This window comes from Spermophilus citellus, assembly GCF_964194105.1.
Source record: "Spermophilus citellus genome assembly, chromosome: 1".
Lineage (NCBI taxonomy): Eukaryota > Metazoa > Chordata > Mammalia > Rodentia > Sciuridae > Spermophilus > Spermophilus citellus.
In genome coordinates, this window is record NC_138182.1 from 131677751 (window position 1) to 131704898 (window position 27148).

Consider the following 27148-nt stretch of genomic DNA (forward strand, 5'->3'; position numbering starts at 1 on the left):
GCTTGCCTAGCATGCACAAGGCCTTGGGTTCAATCCCCAGCATTGAAAAAAAACAATAAAAAAAAGAAGAAAGAAAGAAAGAATTGTGAGGGAGCTTTTGGAATCTGTCTAACAAAGCCAATTAATTTTGCACACCTGGTAACTGGGGCCTAAAGTGGGTTACAGTGACACGCTGAAGGTTGCTAGGGCTAGAAGCAGAGTAGAGGCCTTGCTCCTCTGAGCCAACGTCCAGGCTTGCACACTGTTGCATACATACTTTTAAATTTGAATGCTTTTCCTGACATACTCCAACTTCCATTTTAATAATAAAGGTGGCCTTTTTGTACCACAAAATGTCTGCATCTATTATTTGAAATGCCCTTGGCTTAGAACTGTGATTATTTGTCTCTCACCAGATGTAGACTAGCAAAATGAAAAGCCAACTTCTGAAGCAATCCTTCCTTAAATATTCTAGTCTATCTTCATTTATCTATTTTTTTATTAATTCAAAATATTTATTCAGTGCCTCCTATGTCTCCGCTATTACAGAAAATAATAGAGGTACAGAGGACATTGTCTCTGCTCTCACAGAAATGTTAATCACAGTGCTTACCATCCATTTGGATAATTATGGTGTACGTGTTCATGTGCTCTTAGACTTTGGATTCCATGAGAGCAAGACCTGTGCCTTGTCTGTCATTGACTCTCTAGCGCCTGTCATAACATCCAGGTTATAAGAGTGTTAGATGTTTAAGAGGTAAACACCGACTTTTTTTTAGTATCGTTTTCAATATAGAATGTTTTGAAAGAGAAAAATCTTCAGCACTTTCCATGTTTGGGATATGTTCAGGATTAGAGTTACAGCTACTACATGCCATTTTGATCACCTACCATGTAATATTCTGCAGTATTTCATACTGTCTCATCTTTAATGCAAAGCTATGACTTTCCTATTCCTTAGATGAGAATACAGTTTCTGTTTGGATAAACGATTTGTCAAAAGTAACAAGACTTCTAAGGAATAGGACCAGGACTTGAGTCTCCATCTTACAGCTCAACCCAGGACCTTCTACCACTCCATTTCTAATAAAAGCCAAGCTGAGGAACATTCTTGCCCATATATTTTTAAACAAGCAGCATAACTATGTAAGATTCTAAGGTAGCTATGGAAGCTTTAAAAGAAACAAAAGACAGATCCAACTAAGCAGAACTCACCAACAATCACAGTTAAGAGATATCAACCTATTATTTGAAGGTGTTGGAATTATGAGAGTCCCAAGATAAAGTCTGAAATCTAACAAAAACTTTTTTTTCTGATGAAAATTGTATTAAAAAAATTGTACAAAATAATCTTTCTTTACTAATCCCAAATCAAAAGGAATAGACAAATGTAAATTATATAAGACATTCATAAAAATAATTGTTGGTTCATATTAAATATTTCAGTAATTACACATTTTAAAATATTGAGCTTTGTGGGTATAAGTTTTCTTAATTTTTAAATTCCATCTTTTAGTTATAGCTATTCTGGCTTGAAGATCACATTCTCAGGTAGTAAATTCACATAATTAACCCTTAGTGTTTGAAACGCTTTAAGAACCCAGATATGGCTTTATAATAGTATCTAAGCTAGTTCCAAGAATATCATTAGTGAATCACAACACTCCAAAGGAGGGTACCCTACCTACTTTCAGTTCCAACATGGAGGATCAGTACCATGGCTACAGCTCCATTGACTTTAGCTGTGGAAGATCTTTGGCTAAATCCACAAATAGATTTATAGAATGAATTGTTTTATTTATTTACTCATTTATTGGTACTGAGAACTAAACTCCAAGGCACTCAAACACTGAGCCACATGCCCAGCCTTATTTTGTATTTCATTTAAAGACAGGGTCTTACTGAGTTGCTTAGTGCCTTGCTATTGCTGAGACTGGCTTAGAACTTGCTACCCTCCCTCCTGCCTCAGTCTCCCAAGCTGCTGGGATTATAGGCATGTGCCACCACACCCCACTCAAATTGGATTTTTGATGTCCCATGTGTAACCATCATTGTCAAAACTTCACTGAGAATCATTTATTCATGGCAAGAAATGGAGCCTGGATGATATTAATAGCCAATATTTATGGAAAGTTTTTTCCTATGACAAATAATCTTCAAGGGTTTAATTTCTTCTTCCAAAAACATGCAGGGTAATGAAACCAGCTTGCAAAAGTGGAGAAATAAGGAATTAACCCAGACATTCATCCCTAAGAGTTCATGTATTTACCTGCTATGCTACACTGATCAACCAGAACCATCTCCTTATTTTGCAAACATAGCAAGAAGCCAACTGTCATCCAATGACAGGTCTTACATCACAGGTCTACAGAGTTTACATCTAATATCAGCTCAGCTCACCCCGAGTTTTGTGTGATCTTCTGGAGGAATCGCTGAGTTCTCACATCCCCACAGTATATTTTTCTACCCCTTCCTCATACCTGGAGTAAGCAAATGGTGCTTACCTGTGCTGGACTGGACAATTCCAGAGTCTACTGTTTGTCCAAGAAGATCATACTGGTTTAAGCGTGACCCATCTTCTGCTACAACCACGGAGCGTGCTGGCTCTCTGGTCCACTCATAGACAACTTCTGCTCTGGTATAAGCATCTAAAAGAAAGGATGTAAAATTATCCATGCATTTACCACTTTGATTTTCTTGTTAGTTAATGTTTCACCAGCTTCATATCTCCTCTCACAGCTTCAGAGGAAAGGCTAGCACAGGAAAAAAAAAAACCCACATTTCTTAGTTTGGGAACACCAAAACACATTTTTTCTGATTCTTTCAGTGATTTGGTCACTCTTCCAGCAAATTCTTGTTAAGAATCTACAAAGAGCAAAGTACTGTGCTGGGGACAGTAATGAATGTAATGAGCAAGGTTGCCAATCTTAGGGGATGTGCACTTTAGTGGTGGGGACAAAAGCAGATGAGCAAATAAACATAAAATTCCAACCATGTTAAGTGCAATAAAACCATACACAAGGGCTAGTGCTGCAGCGCAGTGAGAGAGCACTTGCCTAGCATGTGTGAGGTACTGGGTTCCATCCTTAGCACAACATAATAATAAATAAAATAAAGGCATTCTGTCCACTACAACTACAAAAATAAAATTTAAAAAAATACACAACTGGATAAAGGGATGGAGAGTGATATGGGAGGAGGGGACTATTTTAAGGCAGGTAAAGGATTCAGAGAGTCTCTGAGGAGGTGGCATTTATATTAGTATCTGATAGAAATGGAAAAATGACCCAAGTGAGGTCATGGGGAGGAGGTCACCCAATGCAGGCTAATGATATTTTTCTTCTATTGAAGGTAAAATCTTGACAAATATAATATGACTACAATGAAGGGCATGAGGGATAAAATAAGATCAGAGTCAGTAGCTTGGTTTCATACTATGTTAAGCTACAGGAAGTTTATGATAAATATGAAAAGTAACATTATAAATTTTGCTACACAGCTATCTGCAAAGGAAGTTTGATATTACTCCCTTTTATCAATTATGCTTCTTATGGATATTTACCATCATTATGAAGAGGATGCAAATGCTGATAATGAGTTACATTATACAGCTTTTTTTCCCAATCGCTTTCATATGCCATGTCACTTTTAACCTAGCCATCTCCTAGGCAAGTGGTTTGGTCATAAATCTTTACTCCACTGCAGGTTGGAGGAAGAGAGTGCATAGGTTAAGAGAAAAAGAGGAGAAGAAATTCCACAGCTCTTCTGGAAAAACGAACACAACTTCCGCAGAACACAACTTCCTATAGGCTGACATGAGAGTATATAGTCCCTGCTGTTCAGATGCAGGGTGATGTTAAACATTTAAGGAAAATCCCATTAGAGACAGTAGGCTGTGTCTGGGGAATTTGCTGGGAGAGCTCGGTAGCAAAAGTTGGCCTTAATGTATAAACTGGACTCATTGGCCAAGGGCCATCTTCTCCATTAAACACAGTGGGCACAGTTCCCAGGCCCTGAAATAGTTTCAAAAGGCCATAAAATGTTTTAATATTTTTTAGATTAAAGATAATAAAATAAATATAACCTCACCTGGCTTACATTCATCTTTAACTAACATAGTCATAAAATATAATTTCATATTCACCTGTATACTAATATAATCGTAAAATAAAATTTTAATTTTGTTTTGGAGGAATGGTCCCCATAGGCAAAGATGCTTAGGGCATACACACACACACACACACACACACACACACAAAACATACACACATGCACACACACATACACACATGCACACACACACACGCACGCGCACCAAAAAAAAAAAAAATTCATGATGCAGCCCTTCTTGCCCCAACCCTCATCCCTGGGTGATCAGGCCTGTGACTTGCACCCAAACATGGGTGTTCCCAGCCTCAAACATTATGCAATGTAACATTATGGATGACTTTTGAAAATGAAGTTGCCTTCAGGAGGACGCACACCTTGAGCCTTACTGTCTGAAAGAAAGCTTCTTAAAATGACCTTGTTCCTCTGAGTTGACTGACTCAGAAAATGGAGTCAGTGTCCCCTGGTTCCACATGAGTGTCCTGTCATCATTTCTGGATCAATTTGCAATCATGTATCTCTTAAAACATTTTTTTCTAGAAGTTTAAGGGAAATTGATTTAGCTGTTCATGAGAAAGATTAAAGTGACAGATGAATATTTTGGAATCTGTCCTTATTTACTTTTCTACTTTTTAATTGTGATTGTGATTGTCCTCACTAATATACATTGGTGTTGTAGACAGTAGGAAGAATGTATGTCTCTTATATTTTAAATCTCTTAGAAGAAGGCAGAGCACACTAGTTTGAGATGGAACATATTTCACACAATTCGTAGGAAGCTACATTTAGTAAGATATTTTTCTGGCATCTTGTTCTCTTACCTAAGAAGCCATTCTCAGATGATGGCGGCATGGAGTGATTGAATACTCGACTCAGAAAGACCTTGAAGGCCGTATGATTTCATCACACTATGTAGATGGTAAATTGAGGCACAGAACATTAAGTGACTTTTGTAAGCATATATCATATTTATTGAGAAAACTAAACTAACAACTTAGGATGTGATTCATTCTACTCCACTTCTGTTTTAAAAATTTTTTTTAGGCAAAAGCTGTATGTGTGTGTGTGTGTGTGTGTATATATATATATATATATATATATATATATATATATATATATATATTTCATAAGCCAAGAAAGGATAGTTGGTGATCATTCAGTTCTAGATCTAAAGTCACTTCACAAAAAACTAAACCCCTTGCTACTATATGACGCTCCTATTAGCAATAATGGTTTGTCATGTGTTGTCACTTGGATGCTGATATAGTTGTGGAGAGAAAACTGTCACCCATTGATTTTTCATTTCTTCTTATTATTATTATTATTGTTACTAGGGATTAAACCCAGCTGTGCTTTATTACTGAGCCACCTCCCCAGCCCTCCACCACATTCTTTTCCTTTATTTATTTATTGTTTGTTTATTTGTTTGAGACAGTGTCTCACTAAGTTACTTAGGGTCTTGCTAAGTTGCTGAGGCTGTCCTGGAAATTGTAATCCTCCTGCTTCATCCTCCAAAGTTGCTGGGATTACAGGGGTGCATCAATGTGACTGATTTTCCTTTCATATAATTTTTAACAACTCTTTTCCTGCAATTTATTAGAAACCACATTGGGGGTAAAAATATGCATCTGCTACCAACATGCCATCAATCTAAAGGTGCAGATAACTCATTATTCACATCTGCCCACAGAAATCTCCCAAACTAAAGAAGTGTAAACTCACATGATGAAAGACAATGTTTAAGATAGAGAAGACAAACATACATAAGGCCTAAGAACAGATGATAGGTACTATTTGTTTCCTCAAATTCCAGCATCTGAAAAGATGAAAGCTTACTTGATTTGAAACTTCAGCATTAAAAAAAAAGGATTAAAAAGTATTTTCAATTATTTGATCAAAAATTTTAGGCTATGATATCAAATAAATCATACAAACTCCTAAAAGTTTTTTTTTTAAGTTTTTCTTTTTTAAAGGCAGGAAGATTTTGATTGGGATTATGAAAGAACTTTGTGGGGCTCAACACTAGGAACATAGATTTAGTATCAGAGAAGCAACTGATAATTGATACTATTGTTTCATGTTGATGATCTCTGCATTTCCATTAGCATGAAGCAGTTAAGCTGTATAATGTCCAAAGTTATGCACTTTGGAGAATTCATTTAAATTTCTATGCATTCTCCTCTCCTTGTTTGTAAGGCCCTGAGATTGACAATCAGTTAAGAAACATTCATTTATGAAGGTCTTCTTACTAGATCTAGTACCTGCTTGGGTCTTAGTGTCAGAATTCAAAACCTTTATGTTTTCTTTTAGAATCAAGGATTTATTTTGTATCTTCCTCATAAGACAGTTAAGCTGTAACCCATGCACTGTCTCTGGGTTAACTGGCCTTATGAGGAGGTCTTCATCCCCAACCAGCCAGAAACATTGTTCAGCAACTGACAAATGGAATCTAATGGAGAGCAGGAAGGAAAACATCTGGTTTTCCAAGTGTAATGCTTATTAACATAAGGACAAAGTTACTCTAGAAGTGTCAAAAACATTCATTGTCTAGAACTCAACTCAATCTCTGGAAACTTGTCTTGCTTATCCTCTTCTCTGACATTTGAGTGAGACATCCACACCAAATATTGGGTCAAATACTTTTTTCACTCACTTTTTCCTCCTTTTCTTCACCTTTGAAATGTACTAATGAGCCCAGGGCAGAAATGATCAGACAAGGAACAGATCTCCTGCTGCCTATCATGACAAGGTCAGGCGATAAAAACTAGTCATGGTGGGCTGTCCCACTGAGCAAGACAGTCTGAGCCTCTTTCAACATCCATCTCTGTTTTAGTTTAGTTCCCCACAGATTTTACACCCTCTTTTCTGAAGTCCAAAAATTGAAGGAGCATTTGAAGTCTGGTTAGTGTAATACTAATACTAGCTTCATTTTATTAACCTCTGCACTAGGAAATGCTGAGTAATATATATATATATATAAACTCATGAAGTTTCCAGTCTTCAGCCAATAAAAAGTACTAACCAATAAATAAAACGAATAATTCATGCTGTGATAAATAAACTTGTGTTGGAATCAAGAAGACTGATGGGGTTGTGTGTAAACTCCTATAAAGTCATCAGGGAAGGCTTGAGGAAATGACATTTATATGGAGATGTGGGAAGATAGAAGAAGCCAGCCATGATAACATCAAGGGAAGAGTAACCGAGGGAGACAGACGAGCATGTGCAAAGGCACTGAGGTGGAGTCTAATATGTTTTTCTTTAATATCAGTTTTTCTATGTGATACACTATTTTCTACTCATTACCCATTTCCTTCTTCCTAAAATACTTCCAATATTTTTCAGGAAAATGATTTGCCCAAACAAAAAAATTTTCTTTCCAATCTCCTTTGCAAATTACGCTGTCAATCTGACACACATTTGATTATTCTTAGGATTTCAGGAAAAGCTTTTATGTTTTTCATGCAAAACTGAATTCTTTTTTAGCTTTCCCTTATTTTTGAAAGCAGAGTTTCAGCAGCCACCTTTAGACGAATATCTGGGGACACTGTAACACATCAGGTTTGTTAACATGCTGAAATAACCACTAATCAACCAATAATGATTTGCCTCCATAATCATATATGAATACAAAAATGCTTCTTTTCTTCACCTATCCTTACTGCTGAAAAAAATCCTGACTAATGTAAAAGAATATACAATTCATTGCCCCAGTAAGGACACTTCTAAAGATAAATAGGGGCATAATTAGCAATTTTACTAAATCAGTATTATCTATGATATATTAGGGGTATATCAGTACAGCCTCAGGAAAACTACCATCGGTAATCTTCCTAAGTATAATAATATGTTGTAATAATATGTGAGTTTATAGATGCACAGACATTTAATATGCTTCCTGGCATACAGGTAACCCATAATATATATTTAGTAAAAATGGAACTGGTATTCAGGATAACACATACTAGTCCATGATGTAAAATTTATGTTAAATTGAGGAAAGTGTGGGAAGAAAGAACTTATCACCAATGGCCTGATTAGCTGACAATTGTTGAGGCAGATTATCCTTAATTTTCTCCATAGAAGGAGCTTCAGAAATAGAGAACATTGTCCCTCTGTGACCAGTGTTACTAGGAGCATGAGGGCCCCTTTGAGTGCTGGGTTCCTACACTACCGCTATTTTTCTTTTCTTTTTTTTTTTTTTTTAAGAGAGAGTGAGAGAGGAGAGAGAGAGAGAGAGAGAGAGAGAGAGAGAGAGAGAGAGAGAGAGAGAATTTTCAATATTTATTTCTAGTTCTCAGCAGACACAACATCTTTGTTGGTATGTGGTGCTGAGGATCGAACCCGGGCCGCACGCATGCCAGGCGAGCGCGCTACCGCTTGAGCCACATCCCCAGCCCCCGCTATTTTTCTTCATGAATCATATCTTCACCAAAGTAATTGCTCAGATGCCTGTCTAGTGAGAACACAGAGCTGGTTCAGTGTCCCAGGAGTGGACTCAGTCCAGGTATGCAACACCTGTGCAGAAAATCAATTCAGGTGCTCATGCAAGTCAAAAGCAAAAGGGCAGAGAGAACACCAGAGAATCCAGTCCCCAGGCCACTGTTCTCTTGGCTCCTCTCAGATGCACCTAAGTGTCTTCAAACAGCAGAAACCCAGAAAGTCATTATGAAGGAGATATATCTAGAGGCCCATCAAAAGCATGAGCAATTCATGAATTCTATGCAATGTCCCAACCAATCCAGAAAGATTAAAGAACTATGAGAATAGATTATTTTCTAGAAATCTCCATAAAGGCAGGCTTCATTAGTAAGGAAAAACTTGCATATTGTTCTTTGCTGCCTAGTAGTATTTTCCACTTGTAATTATTCTTAAGACCAGACACTGCCAGTGATGATACACAATGAATAATCTCTGTTTATTAAAAGGAATATGTTATCAATGAGGTACAAGCCTCATATCCCATTCTTTTTCTCAAGAATACCTTTTCAACAAAAATAGAATTTTTCCACTAAATACCTTAATCTATACTGTATAGTCTGATAGACAGAGAATTGCCCTGAAATAGTATTAGAAAGTTATCTACCAGTCCACCTGACTATAGCAAAACTTTTGAGAATTAATAGATAAAAGCAAATAAATACTTGCATTATGAGGTGAGAGGTATCCTAATTAGCCTGAATGATTATGACACAATGTGTATGTGCACTGAGACATCACAGTAAGCCCCCTAAATATATATATGTATGTGTGTGTATATATATATATATATATATATATATATATATATATAAAATTAGTATGTGTCAATTAAAAATAAAATGAAACTTGAAAAAAAACACATAAACAGGGATTACTACTTATACGAAATCTCTGTAGCAGGTTGCTTTTTTCTTCATATTTTTTTTGGGGGGTGTGGTGCTGGGGATTGAACCCAGGGCCTTGTGCACACTAGGCAAGCACTCTACCAGCTGAGCTATATCCCCAGCCCAGCATATTGCTTTTTAAAGCCTATGTGTCTCCCTAACAGATATAACTAATTAGGAATCTCTTAATAAACTCTCAGAAAAATGAGAAATGATATCCCATCTATGTATGATACATCAAAGTTTATAAGTGCATTCTACTGTCATGTATAACTAATTAAAACAGATAAATAAAAAAGCAAAAAAAAAAGAGTAAAGAAACTGTGAAGTAAATTTACTCACAGCTTCCAAATTTCAGCGGGCAGGCGTGGGCATCCATGGGGAAGTCCTCCAAATGCATCGGGCACTCAGCTCTCACCGTCAGCCTTGTTAATTAAGAGAAAGAAGAGGACAAAAACAAAAGCTCTGTAGGTTAAACTCTCTCCAACAATCTGAGTGAGATGCTATTAACAGTAGCAGAGATACGAATAAAACAGGAGAGACAGGCATAAACTATAGATCACGCTAATTTGTTCATGATCTAACATCTAAAAATAATTATTTACAACAATGACAGAATTCTATTCATTTTTTATTTGCTTTGAGAAAATAGGCAATATTTGGTTTTATGCAATGGGCAAGCATTGCCCAAGTTCTCCTAATAAATAGCATCCACTAATCCACCTGGCTAGAGCAAAATTTTTGAGAATTAAAGTAAATATAAGCAGATATATATGCATAATGAGGTATGCTATTTACCCTCATTTGATGATTACATAATGAGTATGTGTATTGAAACATCACAATGAACCCCCTAAAATATGTAACTATTGTGTGTTAACAAAAAATAAAATAAAACTTAAAAAATACATGCATAAATACTAATTCATCCTGGGTTGGGAAGTAGACATCAAGATCAAGGAAGAGAAGTAAAATCCTCCTGTCCTAAATGAAGCTCTGTCTCCTTCCCTAAGTATCATCAAATGCATCAACCAAAGAAGGAATGGGGGAAGGAGGAAGTGTCTTCAGGTTTCGTGAGGCCGAGATTAAAGTTTTCTTGAGAATTTCTACATGACATCATTATATTCCAGTTGGTTAGTTTTATTTTCAAACCTATGGCCAAGTTGGAGCCAGGTCTCAGCTGTGCTTCTCTGTAATCTCTGGGATGTTCTGGGGAACTAATTTCTAGTCATGTTTTAAAAGAATAAAAAAGTATGTCAAGGAAAGAAATTCACTGAAATACATTTGCTCTCCATTTGTAGAATAATGAAGGAATTTATATTCATTTTCTTTATATGATTTTGGCAAGTTTTTATAACCCATATTATTAAGTCACTAAAAAATGTGGTGGGATGTCTTTAGAGCCAGTGAAATTATTAAGTGAGTATAACACTGATTACAGCAAATATGAAATGTATAGGTTAATGACTAAATTGCATTCTTAAATCAAACTGCTCAAGCAGTAACTTGTTAGCAAAGGTGGTGAGAAATTTAGGAGATGGTAGTAATATGCTGGTTATTGATGAAGAACTTCACATTCATCAGAAAACCATTATCATAAACTAGTCAGCACTGCAAATCCTTGCCCAGAAAATCATCTCCTGGGAGGAATGAACACTGGAATTAGGTTCCAAAGCAAATGTATGTTTTGTTTGCTTGTTCGTTTGTTTTATTGTCATTTGTCTTTGTCACCAATGGACAACATCTCAAATTTCACATATATTTAGTTTTGGGTGTTTTTTGTTTGTCTGGTTTTTTTTTGTTTGTTTGTTTGTTTTGTTTTTCATTCTGAAGTTGTATTACACTTTAATAGTTGGGTCCAATATCTAACTGGCTTTTAAAGTAGTTTTTCTTTTCCATTTGGATGTGTGTATTTGAAAAGATAGGTATCCTGGAAGCAGTTTTCTCTAAGGCCAAAATATCACTCTATTCCCATGCTGAATACTACCCGCTAAATTGAGAATTTTGCCTCTATTACTTTTTTATACCTAAGGAATAACTGGATGTTGGTCAGGTAGGTCTATGAAAACATCATTCTAGCAAGTCATCTGGAAATGAAATACTGCTGCTCCCAAGAATGAGTCCCGGACAATTCAGAATTTTCCATAAATAGGGAATATTCTTAAACACCTCATGTTTTTATTTAAAATATTTCTTTAAGATGTTTCTTTAAAATAATGAAAACTTCTTTTGATTTGTGCTTCCTTCATTCAACCTTAAACATAGAGCACATTCTAGATGCTGAATTTTGTAATCATCTTGAAGAGGGAGAAATATTTATATACCAGAAATATATATATGTGTGTGTGTGTGTGTGTGTGTGTGTGTGTGTACTATATAATATATTATATATGTATAGTCTTCAGCTTAAGCAAAATTAAGAATATCCATCTATATAGATATACCTAAAATTAAGAATATCTATCAATACCACTTGAAAATTCATGTGCTATTTCATGTATGTATTTTCATATAAATTTATATTTTCCTTTAAGAATTCTTTAACATTCTCTATTTCTTATTTTTTTGTTCTTCTGAGTAGAAAGATTTTTCCAATCTACACCATTAGATCACTTTTAGAAATTTAATTTAGACCTTGCTGAACAGTTGAACTTCACGAAGTTTTAGTGAGGAAAGGAAGCCAGTCCCTCATATAGAATTAGAGAAGGTCAGAGGGATACATTGTTCTGCATTGTATTATCTAATCCATACCACAAACATTTTTTTCTTATTTTATATAATCATTTTTTGACATATTCATGCTTCCCTAATATTTCAGCAGACTAAGATTTCAGAGAAGAGTAATTTTCAAGGTTGAAAAACTGGAAAATCAGCGTCCCACTGTGGCACCTCAGCTTGAGGGTCGCCTGCAGGTGGAAGGGAAGCGCAGAAAGTTCAAGGCTAAAGTGCCTCTGGGCTCACCTCATGGTGTACAGTAAGGTGCCGTCCTCTGTGATCCGCAGTAGTTTGTTGGGCATTGTCATGTTATGGGCCACAGACTTCTTTCCGTTGTGAAAAAAGGTATCTGGAGTCCAGATCTTACTTGCCATTAGGTTATTTAACCGGAGAACTGTCATGGGTCCTTTAAACTTTAATCTCTCGTCCTTCCAGCTTTGACGGAAAAACACATCTATTGTATATTCCTAGGTAATTTTGAAAAATGGCAGAGTTTACTGTGCTGTGATCTGCAATGCAAATATCTGACAAACAATGCGTAATTCTTCTAACTTTAGAAGACAAATGTGGGCTAGATGATGTTTTAAGTAAACTGTGGTAGTATGTACATATTAGTGTCAGGTGAATCACTGGTTGGTGTAAAATATTTTTTTAAATACCTATAGTATATGATAGATTTCTTTGTGATAGGAAAATGTTTCCGATTCTCTCCTGAGATACACAAAAGGAAGTGAACTCTGCCGCACTATGCCAACCACTGAAAGAAATAGAACATAAGACTGTTAAAACACAATCTAACGCTAAAGGATATCATGTGTAGGAAAATATTTAAATTAAATATTTGCAGCCACATAGACAAAGTGTGGTCTTTTGGAGAATCTCCCAGGGTCTCTGAAAATGTCACACCCAAACCTGTCAATCACAGGTCTAATTTAGGTGTGAAGATCCCATCTTCTGTTTGGCTAGGTAAACATTTTATTTTCACAGATAATATATAGAGACTTCCAATTCTCTGTATATAGACTTTCAGTTTTTCTATTGTCCTACACAATGAAGAAGATTATGAAAAATAAGGAATCCATTTCCACTTCCCAAAAAAGGGAAGAAGAATACAGAGTATGTACAGGCTTGGAAGTGTATGTTTGTGATAGTATGTGTGTCTAAGTCACATGAAAAATGTGTGAGGCTTATCATCATTCACAGCCAGGGAATCTATTTATTTGAATAAACACAGCATTTCTTAGGGCCATACCCAGAGACAAACATCTGCTAATCTGAAAACAAGCAATTTGACTTACCAGCTCCTAAAATTGAAAAGGGTAATATTCATCTTCCTTGCAGGTCTTGCTACACTGGCACTAAATTTGGAACTCAATGGTTTGAAATAAAGATCACCACATTCTCCATTAATCTTCCCATGCTCAAAACCGGAAGAAGGACTAACTTGAAAACACCATGTTACATTTTCCTAATCCTCTAAGCCCTGACACATCTGCAAGCAGCTGTTTTGCAAACCTTACACATATCATCTTTAGGATGTACAAGATAAATAATGTGTGTCTTTAGGCATTTTGTGCACAAATTTAACCACCTGTCTCTTTCCCAGGATTTAAGCAAGACTGGGCAAAACCTGAATGGAAGTTCCTCCTTCTAGCACATTTTTGATATTGCTGAGTCCTTGCTGATCAAGAAACCCACAATTATTGGTGGATGGTTTGTAATGTAACAAAAGCATTGCTAATTGTTGGCTGAGACACAAAAAAAGACCCATAACATGATGCTGTTCTGTTGATGTGGGTAAGACAAGTTACCTTGTTTACTGGTAAGGTTTTTCTGTATCTGGAAGTGTCAGGTGAATGTCATTGTGATACAAGATAGGATTTACTCTAAACACTGGTTAAGCATTGCTAAATTCAGCAGAGGGAAAACGATTTAGGCTCAGTACTGTCAGAGAAACTCATGGAAGAGTAGGATGGGCATACAATGGTAATTTTCCATGGAGAAAAAAATGGGGAAGAGACTGAATTATAGCAGGAAGTGATATAGGGAAGCAGTGTTGTCCTGGAAATAAGGAGACTGAATCTCTAGTCTGAGTCCAGCATGTTCTTCTTTCTGAACAGCAGACAAGCATATGAAGTAGAAATATAATAGATGAGGATATTTATTTTATCACAACCTGCTACATAAGCTCCATCTATCTGATTGAACTTTTTAAGACTTGTCAATAATAGAGGGAATGGCCACTTGTAAATGAAAATTCCAAGAATGTCTAAGCTGAACACATTATCATGAACTTTAACATTTGGTTCACTTGTTTGCTAGGTCCAATGAGATTTTTAATAAATTAAATACTAAGTATTAAATAAACTTAAAATGAATTTCTAAGCAAATTTATTCAAGGTATAACCCAAATGCAATGACCGCCCCCCCCCAAAAAAAAGAAAAGAAAATTATATCAAAATTTGCCCAAGGCCTAATGTTTTTATGTTTATTATGTTTACAGCCAGCTTTGCTTGATTACCTGTGTTAGTGGCAGACATTTCATTTCACATAGGCTGTCTTCAAATACTATACTAGTCATAAATGCACACAAAGCAACACTAACTGCCTAAGGTTGATTTCCATTTTCCACTGTATTACAAGTAGAATTGAAAACTGAAATCAAAGCAGTTGATGATGATCAGCTCCGGCCTAATCAAGAATGTAAATATTTAGCCTCCCATTTTCTAAGAACTACCCTTGCATGATTACCATGGCAGCAGTAGGTGGCTCCTAGTAGCTATTTATATAGCAAAACCTTGTTCCAATCGCCAAAATTCATTAGCTCAAGATTGGGTATCTTGACCAAGATGGACAAACCCCCTTACTCAGAACTTGGAATAAGAAGGGGGAGTGGTGAAAATCTATAAAATTAGATATTATAAATATAAATTTTAAACCTGCTGGCTAACTTATCTCCAGGAATTTTGTACCCTATGTCCCCATGTTCTAACCTATGAAAGTAGGAAAATTTAAGTTGACAATTGTAAGAAGTGAGTCACTACATGTGAATAGAATTTCTAGAATATAGGAAGCTCACAGTATATGTTAGAAATTATTCTTTGTCTCATTATTTTATCAACACAAAATTTTATTAGATTTCTATGTAGCTGGTAATTTTATATATATATATATATATATATATTTTTTTTTTTTTTTTTTTTTTAATAGATCAGGGATCCTAAAGAAAATGAGAAGGTAGGTGATGACCATGATCATGCCAAAATAAAGCAGCATGCAAATGAAGGAACTCCGTGGAAAAGAGTCTGAACACATAGCCAAGTCTGCTGAATTTTTTTTTCAAGTTTCTGGGTTCCAGCACACACAAGTAAAAACTCTGAGTTACCCCATTCAGTAAAGTAGGTCTCTGGCGAACATCAGCCTTATTCTGAAGATCTGGGACAAAACATCTGCTATGTTCCTAAATAAATATTGTATTGAAATGTTATCGCTTGTACACTTTATTACCATCTGTGTGTACTTTGAGTTAATACATTTTAAGCACTACGAAAAACAAGGCTCCATGATTGTGCTGCTTAGATATTTCTGTCACAACCTAGTGCCCTGGGAATGTGTTGCTTGATGGCCAATTAATGGTTTTTAAAATAAAGTTAAGGAGTTGTCCTAATTTTGTTTTCTATTCCAGATGAAGTCAGATGCCTTGGGAACCACGACTCCCGTAGGGGTGGATAGGCTGGAATCTAGTTGCTACAGTTAGCTAATGGGTCACTTTCCTTCTCTAGAAAATGTGAATATGATTAATATTTAGGTAAAATGTTTGCAATGAGAATTAGATTAAACATGATTTGTAAAGCTTTTGCATAGTGCCTAATGTATTGTGAGCATTCTATGTTGGTAAATGCTGTTGTGGTTACTGTTATTCATTAGGTATTTCATTAGTTTTCATTTTAAGTCCTACAAAGCTTTCCCTGTTTTGAAAAATAGCTTTGTCATTCTGCCTTCTAATTTTGATTGCCTCTAAATCATACTGCTTCTTTTTATGCACCATTCTTTCATAACATGGTTTAAAAAATTGATCTCCTAAAGCAAAGTGATCAGGTACAATTTCCACTAGTCACTTAGTCAATCAGTGGCAAACCTATGGCCAATTTGATGCTTTGAAAGCAGAAATCAAATGTAGTCTGATTCAGAAGTTTTAAGCAGTAGGCAGGACCCTGGCTTTGAAAGTGTTATTCCTATTTGATGTTTGACCAAAGGCTGTATATAAAATGTTCAAAATAACCATAAGGCTGATGTTGTATCAAAAATCCTATTGTATGCATTTATTCTAAGATGAAAAAAAAATCTCATTTGAGAGATGCCTTAGATGCTTAAGAAATTTGCCCAAGGACATGCTACTGCTGGTGGTGAGATTTGAATTCTGCCAGTCTGAATCCTAGAACTGGCCCTACCAGCCTCCAAGATTGATTGCCTCATAGGAAGAAAATTGTTAACAGGTGAGGAGGTATGACAAAATCATTTGTGGATTATGTGGAAGATAGCTAGAAAAGGTTTGAGTTTGACCTGAATAATTCTGTAACTTTTATCCTGACTCACTCTAAGCTACTTTGAAATCAAAAGACTTTTACACTAAACACCAATCAAGAGGCATTAAAAAAAAATAATTCCTGTTACTATGTCTTTGAAATATTCATAATGTTATATCTTCCTGTCCTCTATGATGCTTTCCTTATGTAGAAGCTTGGCTGTTGTGAATTCAGAATATTATATAACATCTGCAATGCTCTACTGACTTACCACCTCTGATCAGATGGGCTAGGAATTCATGTTAATTTATTTGAATGGAGAAGAGAAAGGACAGGTATATATCCATTTGATTTGCACTTTTGGTAATAATTTGGTGAATCTTTTTTGCAATGAAGCTGAATAGTAAACACTAGTGTATTTTATTTTAACTATTTCTCTGCCTAGTTCTGGTCAAGTAGTCACTCAACTTTTATATGCATTTCCTCTTTAGAGCCAAAATTAATTCAGAAATCACAACAGCAATAGTTATTCTGTAAACATTACTAGCTACCTGAAAAACACAATATCCTAGAATCAACATGGCACCTAAGTGAAAGAGAACTTGCACATGACTCCCAGAACACAAATCAAGACAAAGTAGTCACCCCAGGGATGGAGGAAAACAAAGACAAATATGGTTAAGAACCATGTAAATAGCACTGATCTGGGAAGAAAATGGTTATATAGAATATATACATATACAAATACACACAATATTAGATATCATATACACAGAGACAAAAAGAAATATTCAAGCTTTTCAACTTTCTCCATAAGTACTTATTCAATTCATTTTTTCAAAACTTAAATTTAAAATATACCGAAGATGCTGTGTCACTTACCATATCGTGGTCTGAAACGGGTCCGAAACTGGTGACGAAGATGTCAGTCTTCACTTCAGTTACACGCTCTGATGAAGCAGGAAATTGGGCCAGTGAGTGTCTATCAACAGCTCTTATTAGATCTCACCACCACATACTCACACCCAAATGGGAAATTTATTGGCTTTGATTAGCTATTTCTAAAATTGGTCCACTGTGTAGTCCTGATAATTTACTGCTTACACATGAAATTTCACAGTTAATATTTTCAATGGAGAATAGAGTCTAAATATGCCACGTTGGGAAGCAGACTTTATGGACAACTCAGCTGCTTCCTAATGAATTCTTCAGGAATGGACAAAGGTGCCTAAAAGATACTAAACCACTTCTTATTCCATTAGCATAGGTGTATGCCATAAGTTTAAATATTGTTACCCAGCTAGAGAGATCCTGCAGGTATGTAGGCTACTCTTGGGAAGTATATATTATGTTGTGGCAAGCTTTATTAACTCTTTAAGATCTCAAGAGAATGTTTTATAAATGTTTGCTTTCTTGCACTAAATCTTAACCAAATTATCTGAATTCCTCCCTGGGAAAAAATATGACAACCTATGTAAATATTTTCAATTTTGAGGATAAGTAGAACATATTATGGCATAGAAAAATTTCATTTAACTCATTCTAATTCATGTTCAATGTAATTTTATTATATGGGCCTCTGATGGCATATATATCAACCAATACAACATATTTAAGGTGAAAATTACAGAGTCATATTTCTCATTCTCACCCCTCATCAAATTGTTTCTTTTTTTGCAAGCAACATTTTTTTTTTCAATTTCTTGATGAGTGACTGTATTTCTTTGGAAGTGTTTGTGTTGAGTTTGTCAGAGAACTACAATAAATATGTTGTATTGGTTGATATATATGCCATCAGAGGCCCATATAATAAAATTACATTGAACATGAATTAGAATGAGTTAAATGAAATTTTTCTATGCCATAATATGTTCTACTTATCCTCAAAATTGAAAATATTTACATAGGTTGTCATATTTTTCCCAGGGAGGAATTCAGATAATTTGGTTAAGATTTAGTGCAAGAAAGCAAACATTTATAAAACATTCTCTTGAGATCTTAAAGAGTTAATAAAGCTTGCCATAACATAATATATACAGTTGTGAACAACCAATAAAAAAAAAGAAATAATAAAAAAAAGAGGAACCACAATTTGGCTCTTAGCTTCAATGGAACTCAAGCTGTATTGTTATTTCACAATATTAATTATAATCAGTATCAGAGATGAGATATAATGTTTCATAATTTTAATTATAAGTGGTTAAATGTCTTTGCTTTTTTTTCACCAATTTACCTAAAGCAAACCATTTTCATTTGTAAAACTCCAAAAAAATCAATAAATAGAAGATGCAATAACTGAAAAAAAAAGAATTAAAAAAAAACATTATCCTTTAAGTGCAAAAATAAATTCCCTTGAAAATTAAAAGATAGCCTGTCTCCTTCAACTCACTTGTGAAAAGTTAAGACTTTTAGCATAAATTCCTAGCAAAGAGGTCATGTCATATGCTACACATTATGCATATCTCAATTGATCAAACTTTTTTGGAGTTGGAGATATTCCCTTTAGTAACGAATCTAATGTTTTTTTGTTTGTTTGTTTTCTGCAAAAACTTTCACTGACTCCAAAATGTTCAAATAAGCCTCTTGACACAGAAATTATCTGGGATTTACCCTTTAAACAAGTCAAAGACATAGCTTGTGACAAAGAAAGTAGAGTTGTCTATTTAGAACTCACTTCCAACCTTAACATCAACATGCCGCAGTAACTGAGCATGAATTGAGAGGCACAGTTGTCACAGTGAGTCTCAGTTCTCTCACCCTCTGTCCTCAGTAAGGTCCTTGCTCTTGTGCCCTCAAGCATTTCCCCAATAGATACCTCTCTCTCAGTATGGATGCCTCTTTCAATATTACACTCTTGCTCTCTACATTTTTTTTTTACTAGACTAACACATTTACCTAGTTAAAACATCTTTATTACTTAAGACTTCATCATGAGCTCACATTGTATTAGAATATCAGAAACACTTTTCAATTAAAAAAATAAGAAAATCTATGCCACCTATTCATAAAAGCTAGAATATATCATATTAAATAAACTCATTTTTTCCCTTTTATCTTTCAGCATTTTCATTTGTAGATCAAGCAAAAGAGCCAACACTAGAATTTTCTTTGATATAATAAGATACACATTTATGGGTATGAAAAAGAACAGAAACATGACAAGAAATAATGATGTGGGCATATTTTCATGCTAAATTATTTTGTACCAAATCTGCCCCTTATTGGAAATAAGTTTGTTTCTCATCATTCATAGATCAACTTCCTGAAATTAAATACTTCTGAAACAGACCAAGGGGAGAATTAATATCAAAATTATCCCCTGACCTTGATATGATCAAATGTTCCTGTTTTACTATTTTTATAATTAGTTGACTCAACCTCACTTTGCTTCCAAGGTTTAGTTTTTGTTTTTTCCTGATTATGAAACATAAGATTAATATTAAATATCCCATGGAACTTAGTAACATGGATGTAATCAAAATTTTGTCCATTCTTTTCATTTTATTTTTTTATTTGAGATGCATGCTCATTTAAAAAATACCTATTGATCCCATCTTCAAACTTATACATGCGTGGTTGCCTGAGGCATCTCTCTTGGAAAACTTCATCATTCTATTTCTTGAGTGTGGGAAAGCACAGTTCTACATTATAAAGAATGGGATAGCTAGTTTTAAAAAATTGGCCCACCAGGTATTTTAGAGCAACTATTTTGTATTATTTTGCATGAAAAAGTGCCCTGAAGGAGTGAAGTGTCCAGTTAGCAAATGTATGGGTCATTTTCCCTCTATTGTTTTTAGATTGTTAATAGATGACCACACTACAAAAGCAGCAAATTAAAAGCCTATTTATAAAGATTATGGAACCAAACAGGACATGGAATATGGTTAAGTTTAGAAACATTTATTGCCATGCATAATTGTTACTATGCCATACAGAGATTAGGCATAAATGGAAAGCAATTTACATAAATGACTATAACTTCACTTTTAATTCTTTTTTTTTTTCATCTTTTATCTATTCTTGGCCCTAAACTTATTTACCATACTGGTTCACTGCCTTCAGATATTTCATCTTATTTCATACCAGCCACTTGCATCTGAGATATTCCAAAACACACCTTTACAATATTCCAAGGCAAAGACTCTGACCCAGAGCCCCTATATCACAAGTCTCTGAAATGACCTTGTCACCAAGGACTTTAATAACAGATGCATTCTTGTTCTGCATGTTTTTCTCTTCCTCTTCCAAACATTAAGAAACATTCCATGTCAGAGAACTTAAGGATGTCTGTGAGGGACTGCAGTGACCAGTCAATGACTAAATGGGAGGGGTGAGGGAGGGCAGAAGAGGGGTAAAAACAGAGTGAAACAAGGCTCTGCATGCCTCTCTGTTCCTGCAGGGCCAGGATAACTACTGGAAGAGAGCAACCACTTTCCCCGCTCTCCCTTCTAATGTACTTCCCTTGTTACATACCCAAACAATTTTCTTTGATTTTTTTATCAGCTGTTACAGTGAATGCCCACTGGAACAAGTTTCCATAAGAGGAAAACTCTGCTTATTGCCTATTTCCTGTGGAGGATTCAACATTAACATCTTAATGTTTCTAAGAAATTATGTTTTAAGAACATATAGTCAGTTTTGTTTTATCTGTTTCCCCAAGTTACTGGGGAATGCTACTTTAAAATGTTATCAAAGCTTTAGACTAAATTAGAGGACAATATAATACAACATGGTTTTGGTAAAAAACAAAACAAACAAACAAAAAAGTCATAGTGTAAGTTTTGAAAACTCAGATGTGGGAAAAAAAATCCCTGGATAAATAAGTAAATAATAAATAAATAAATTCACATTTTATTCAAACTATACTTCATGATTTTTCTCAAACCACATTCTCTCTCAGATCAATATAATTTCATTGACAAGGGATAGTTCCGGCCAAAATAAATCTTTCCCTGTAATGCACCAGGAATTCCCTGAGTGCTCTGTGAGGTCATCCTGCTTTAAGACAGGAGGTTTTCAATCCCAAGTGCAAATGTTCGAGAGAGTATTATGAATGAATTTCAGCAAAATTGCAAATAGCAGCGGCATGGGTAGCTTCCCTTCTTGGTAAAGAAATGGTGGCTTCAAATTAACACCTTGTTAGGCCCAGGACCAGTTCTAAAAGGAGAATATTCTCATATTATATGCTATAGTTGAGATGTACGGAAATTTTTGAGGAATCTTCCTTTTCTCGAGGGCTGGGAAAATTTACTGCTCTCCATGAGCTACCTTCAAGAAGAGTCCCACAGAATATCTATTATCTAACACCTATCATTATCTCCATCTCTTAATGAACATTAGAATCTAAATCATGTTTTCTTAATACCAAGAATTGTTTGACTTAGCACCAGACTCTAAAGTGTTATTAGATATACCTGGAAGGTACTCAAGACCTTTCTGTAGATCACATGGTGAAAAGTCAACATGTTTTTGTGCTTCTACGTATTCTATTTAAGAGCATACAACATGAGTCAGGAAAGTCAAATGAAAATTAGGTAAAATAATTATAGACATAGCCAAATCTATATATTACTGAACTCCTTATGTAACTAGGAAACTCTTTAAAAATTGATAGCAAGTAAAATAAAAACTAAAAAAGAACTTATCAATCAAAGAATTTTTTCAATGATATTTTCTTTATGCTAATCTTTCCATGTACAGCATAAATGAAAGATGACAGATAAGTATAAATGTACACATATGTGCAAATTGTCAAGGGGAAAATATGGAAAAGAGTTATACAAAATAGGATCATGAAATTATGATGATAAGTGCTATTAAAATTGTTGGAAATATTTCAAAATAATAAATGTGTAAAGTGTCTGATGATAAATCAATCATATTCAGTCTTTAAACAACCACACCCATTCAATGCTATGTTGTGTATGTACAGATACATACAAGCATATGTATAAATATGCTCAAGTACAATATTATATATTCTAACTGCTAGACAGAACTGTTTTTACTAGGAATTTCCTACAATGATGATATCCTGTTGATACGTATTGAAATAACAGATGTTTTGAAGTGATAATTCAGAAAGATGATTAGTATCAGAGGTATAAATGAGAAAAGCAGTATATTAAAGTAAGTAGTAAGCACATTGGATTAAGACTCTAAGTGCTCAGGTTTTTAACTCTGATTTCCCTTGAGAACAAGCTGCATGATTTTTAGGTACAATCCTGTAATCTCTCCGAATCTATTTTCTCATTCTTTGAATATCTAAATACCTATACAGTTGAATACATAGTTTGGGTGTGAAGGTACAAATATTGAAAAATCAGAAAATTATTTGTCAATAAACCTAATCAACAACTAATTTCTAAAAAAAAAAAAATTGCAATGCCAAAAACACTTTGAGAAGCATTTTTGGGGTGTATTAATTTAGTCAATGAATGTTTATTTAGGATTTTCTGTGTCCCAGCTAGGCACAATGCTAAGTCACCGTGATATAATAATGAACAAAGGTGAATATGCTCCTTCTCTAGCATACCTCAGAGCGTTTCTTAGGGAAAACATATTTTTCCATAGATTGAGTAGGTAGGTAGGTAGGTGGATACAAATAGGTGTAATTTTAAATACAGGTGTGCATAGACATATAAACACAAATTATTCTAATTAAATTCAGATAATTTTAAAGTGTTCTAAAAGAATGTCCTTGAACTGAGATCTGAAAGATGAGGAAAAGTCATTCATGGGCATATCTAGGAATGGCATCAAAGAGGATAAATCAAAACAAAGGATCTTACGTCAGAATAAATGTGTCATGTTTAAGAAAGAGAAGGTGGGCCATATCTGCAGCGGTGATGCAAATGATTATGGTACAGGATGATGCTCTTGAGACAAGTGGGACCACATTTGAAGAGTCTTGCGTATTTCAGAAAGCCACTGACCTTTATTCTAATGCTGCAGGAAGCCTTTGGGTACTGAAGTAACATGATGTTACTTGCAGTTTAGAAAGACAGAGGAAGCTATGTGGATAATGGATGATAAGACTGTAATAAAAGAAGTGAAATGGAAAACAAAGAGGAGAGAATTGTAGTTGGTATATGTTAACAATACCTATCACCACAATTTTTTTAATGTGGCACTGGAGTGTTTTCACTGGAAATACTATTAATTAAGGAACTCAAAGAGTAATATTCACTAGACCAGCTTCCAGGGACCCATAACTTAGGAAGATCTATTGCCTCCTTTAAGCTACTCTATTAGTCCATAGAGACAGACACCACATGGAGGCCAAATGGACTAATGTTAATAATCATAATAAAATTTATCTCAAAGTCCTACTTTAAAATATTCTTGTTTGGAAAGTGAAAGTACCCTGGGCTCCCACAAAAACATCAATGTATACTTCAATGGATTGGGCAATGTTCTAGCACCTGGCCAACCTGCCTGGAGCAATGTTTTTTGCTCCCTGTTCTTTGTTTTTATTCTCTTAATGCCCTAGAATATTGGCATATATTCCCTGATTGATATATAGAGCTACTTAATTTTGGCTCTAATACTCAGCTGCTAAGTTGGGATATGAGACAGATAGTGAAGCTTCAAGATGCCTCATCAATCCTGCCTTTTGTGTTTTTGAATTCTAAGAACACAGATGATACAAGCATCTCAAGGAAGAAAGGTCAATTTTATCATAGGCATTTATTCCATTTTCACTGAGAAATTTCTGCCTTCCCTCCTTACATTATAACGTGAACAGTTTCTACTGGGAAAGGGCTAAACTTAACCTTGATGGGTTTCTTTGGGTCTATATCAACCTTGACCTAAATTGTACAAGTTATTATAGTTTTAAAGCATTATGCTTTCTGATATAGTATTTTAGTGATGTGAGAATGATAATATAAAAATCTTGGAGGAATATTCTATCACTTTAGGTCTTTGTTTTCTGTTAAATTTTCCACAAATAACAGTCTGTGATGTTTAGCAATGACATTCTTGTCTTAGGTACCATACATAGTTTTCCAAATACAGATTTTAGATTATGCCAGGAAAAAAGTCAATAGAATATATAAAAAATAACTGTTTTAAAGATCCCATGTTGATACTAGAATCAAGATGGGAAATAGAAACGATTAAAAGGTCCAGAATAGATGCAGGAGAATAGAAACTATAGCCATTTACTGAGACTGGCCTTTAAACTTGAGTGTAGTCTCAATGGCTTTATTTTATCTCAAGAAATTCTTGGAAGCTTCTTTATACACAACAGAAATGGTGAGAGTAGAAAGTTTCATACACAAGCCAGAACATTCCTTTGGGTATCTAAGTTGGATATATTGCACAAGCTAGATTCATGAACTGGCTAGAGAGCTTGGCCAGGGAAGGTTAAAAAGGTGCTTTCTGTTCATTTTAACAGTTCTTCTTGGGTTTTTGGTAGTTGTCTTTTCTGTGAAACACAACTGAGTTATAAAATGTTTTGATATAGTATTTTTGTGAAAATGGGTTGAATTTGCCAAAGTGTGCGCAGCTGCTCTACACCCTATATTAAAATACAGTAGTTTCAAAAAGAAGGATGCTTGTGAGTTGAATTTTAAAACAGAATACTGAAGGCTATTTTCTGGTATAATAATAATAATGATGATGATGATAATAATAATAATAATAATAATAATAATAATAATAACAAAAACTATAATAACAACAAGAAAAAGGGATTGGATAACCCAAAAATGTCTATATCTTATTTTTACAGATATTATAAGTGGAATTCTTTTATTTTATCTAACAGTAATATAGTATGACAGAAATATCTTTGTCCTCTCTATTTTTGAAATTCTGGCTTTTTAATATAAGCAGAAAATGCATGTTTTAAGTTTAGTTAAACATGAATTCGAGGGGCTGAGGTTGTGGCTTAGTGGTAGAGTGTTTGCCTGGCACGTGTGAGGTCCTGGGTTCAATTCTCAGTACCACATACAAATAAATAAATTAAATACAGGTCCATTATGACTAAAAACATATTAAAAATGAATATGACTCTTCTTTCTGATCTCAATATCACATTGGATGCAAAATAATAATAAAAAATGTTTTAATGACATTTTATAAAGTGGAGGTAGACTAAATTTCAGTTTTAAAAAGTATAAAGCTATATTTCTTTCCCAATTCTCTAGTGACCCAAGCTTCACAAATTTGCAAAAAATAAATAAATAAATAAATAAATAATTCTCAAAAATTAATCTTTTCACTCTCAACTTTCCATTTTTTAACCTTTTTTTTTAAATAAAGAAGCACAACCCAAGGTCCAGACTAATTACCTAAAAATAAAAAAAGAAAAAAAAGTCATTTGCCAGCTGCAGAGAATTTTCAACTGCTTTGACTCATTGTAGGAGTTGCGGGATCTTGTGGTTTAAAATGGAGGTTTCTTCCAATAATTGGGCTAAAGATTAGGCCAAAAGGTTTTATAAGAGTATGAATAATCCAAGATGAGGTAAATTATAAAGAGACTGTCTGTTTGGAGGCATAGATTATTTTTTAAATAATATTTTAGTGCTAAAATGCTTTGAGAGGAAATTACAGCTGCAAATGTTCTTCTTACACTTTCAATTAACTGCTTATATTTCAATTGCTCTAGAGCCTTCTCCCAATTATTTGTTTAGATTTGCTTAAGCAAAATCTAAAACAAAAACAATCAAAACAGTCAAATCTATAACACTTACAGCACACACACAAAAAAGAAAACTGTAAATATTATGAAGTGTACAGTAGGGTAAGTTCCATTCTCTACTTACAATCCTATCCACTTCCTTATCCACTTGGCCACCCATCCCTCTGGGTCTGTTACACATTCATCTCTCTTTCCCTGGCCATCTTCATCGACGTGGTTTGATGATAACAACTTTGAAAGGCATCCATTGTTCTATACATCATTTACTAAAATCAAATTTAAAATTGAATTTAGCAGTAATGACAGTTTTTCCCAGGAACTACCATAAACAGGGATGGAGTCGGGGGAAAGTTCTTCTACAATCCCTACAAGTCCATCCTATTTGTGCTCCACCTAAAACTGGATGATTTTTTTTCCTGATTTGTTTTTAGAGAAATGAAATGAATTTGGTTATAGAAGAACATGTCCTTTGAGAGCTAGATGAGGGAGACTGAGCTCATGCACAGGAGGAAGGGGAACTCTTAGCTTTGTAACAAGACCTGGACGATGACTGCTCTCACCCTGGCTCACCCAGGATTCTGGCACATCTTAAACTACAGCTGGTACATACAGAAGGACAAAGAAGAAGGAAAGGACGTCATTGGAAAGGTCTTATTTGTCCTTGACGACCTGCAGTGTTTCTTCAGGATTAAGCTTTGGGTGTGTTTATGATTACCTTTTCCTATTCCCAAAGTGTGGGAGGAACCCATATGAAAGTGAAATAAATTCACCTCGATGTGTGCAGTTCAGCAGAAGTATTATTTAAT

General features: G+C 34.8%; 1 protein-coding gene across 1 annotated transcript in view; it reads right to left on the reverse strand.

Annotated features, from left to right (window-relative positions):
* Nucleotides 1-27148, reverse strand: part of GABRA1 (gamma-aminobutyric acid type A receptor subunit alpha1) — a 53940-nt gene that overhangs the window by 16954 nt on the left and 9838 nt on the right. Inside the window, exons 4-7 of the mRNA XM_081308049.1 lie at nucleotides 17576-17643; nucleotides 12414-12634; nucleotides 9795-9877; nucleotides 2484-2627 (exon numbers count right to left, since the gene is read on the reverse strand). Coding sequence (XP_081164175.1) covers nucleotides 2484-2627; nucleotides 9795-9877; nucleotides 12414-12634; nucleotides 17576-17643 — 516 coding nt within the window. The remainder of the gene's footprint in view (nucleotides 1-2483; nucleotides 2628-9794; nucleotides 9878-12413; nucleotides 12635-17575; nucleotides 17644-27148) is intronic.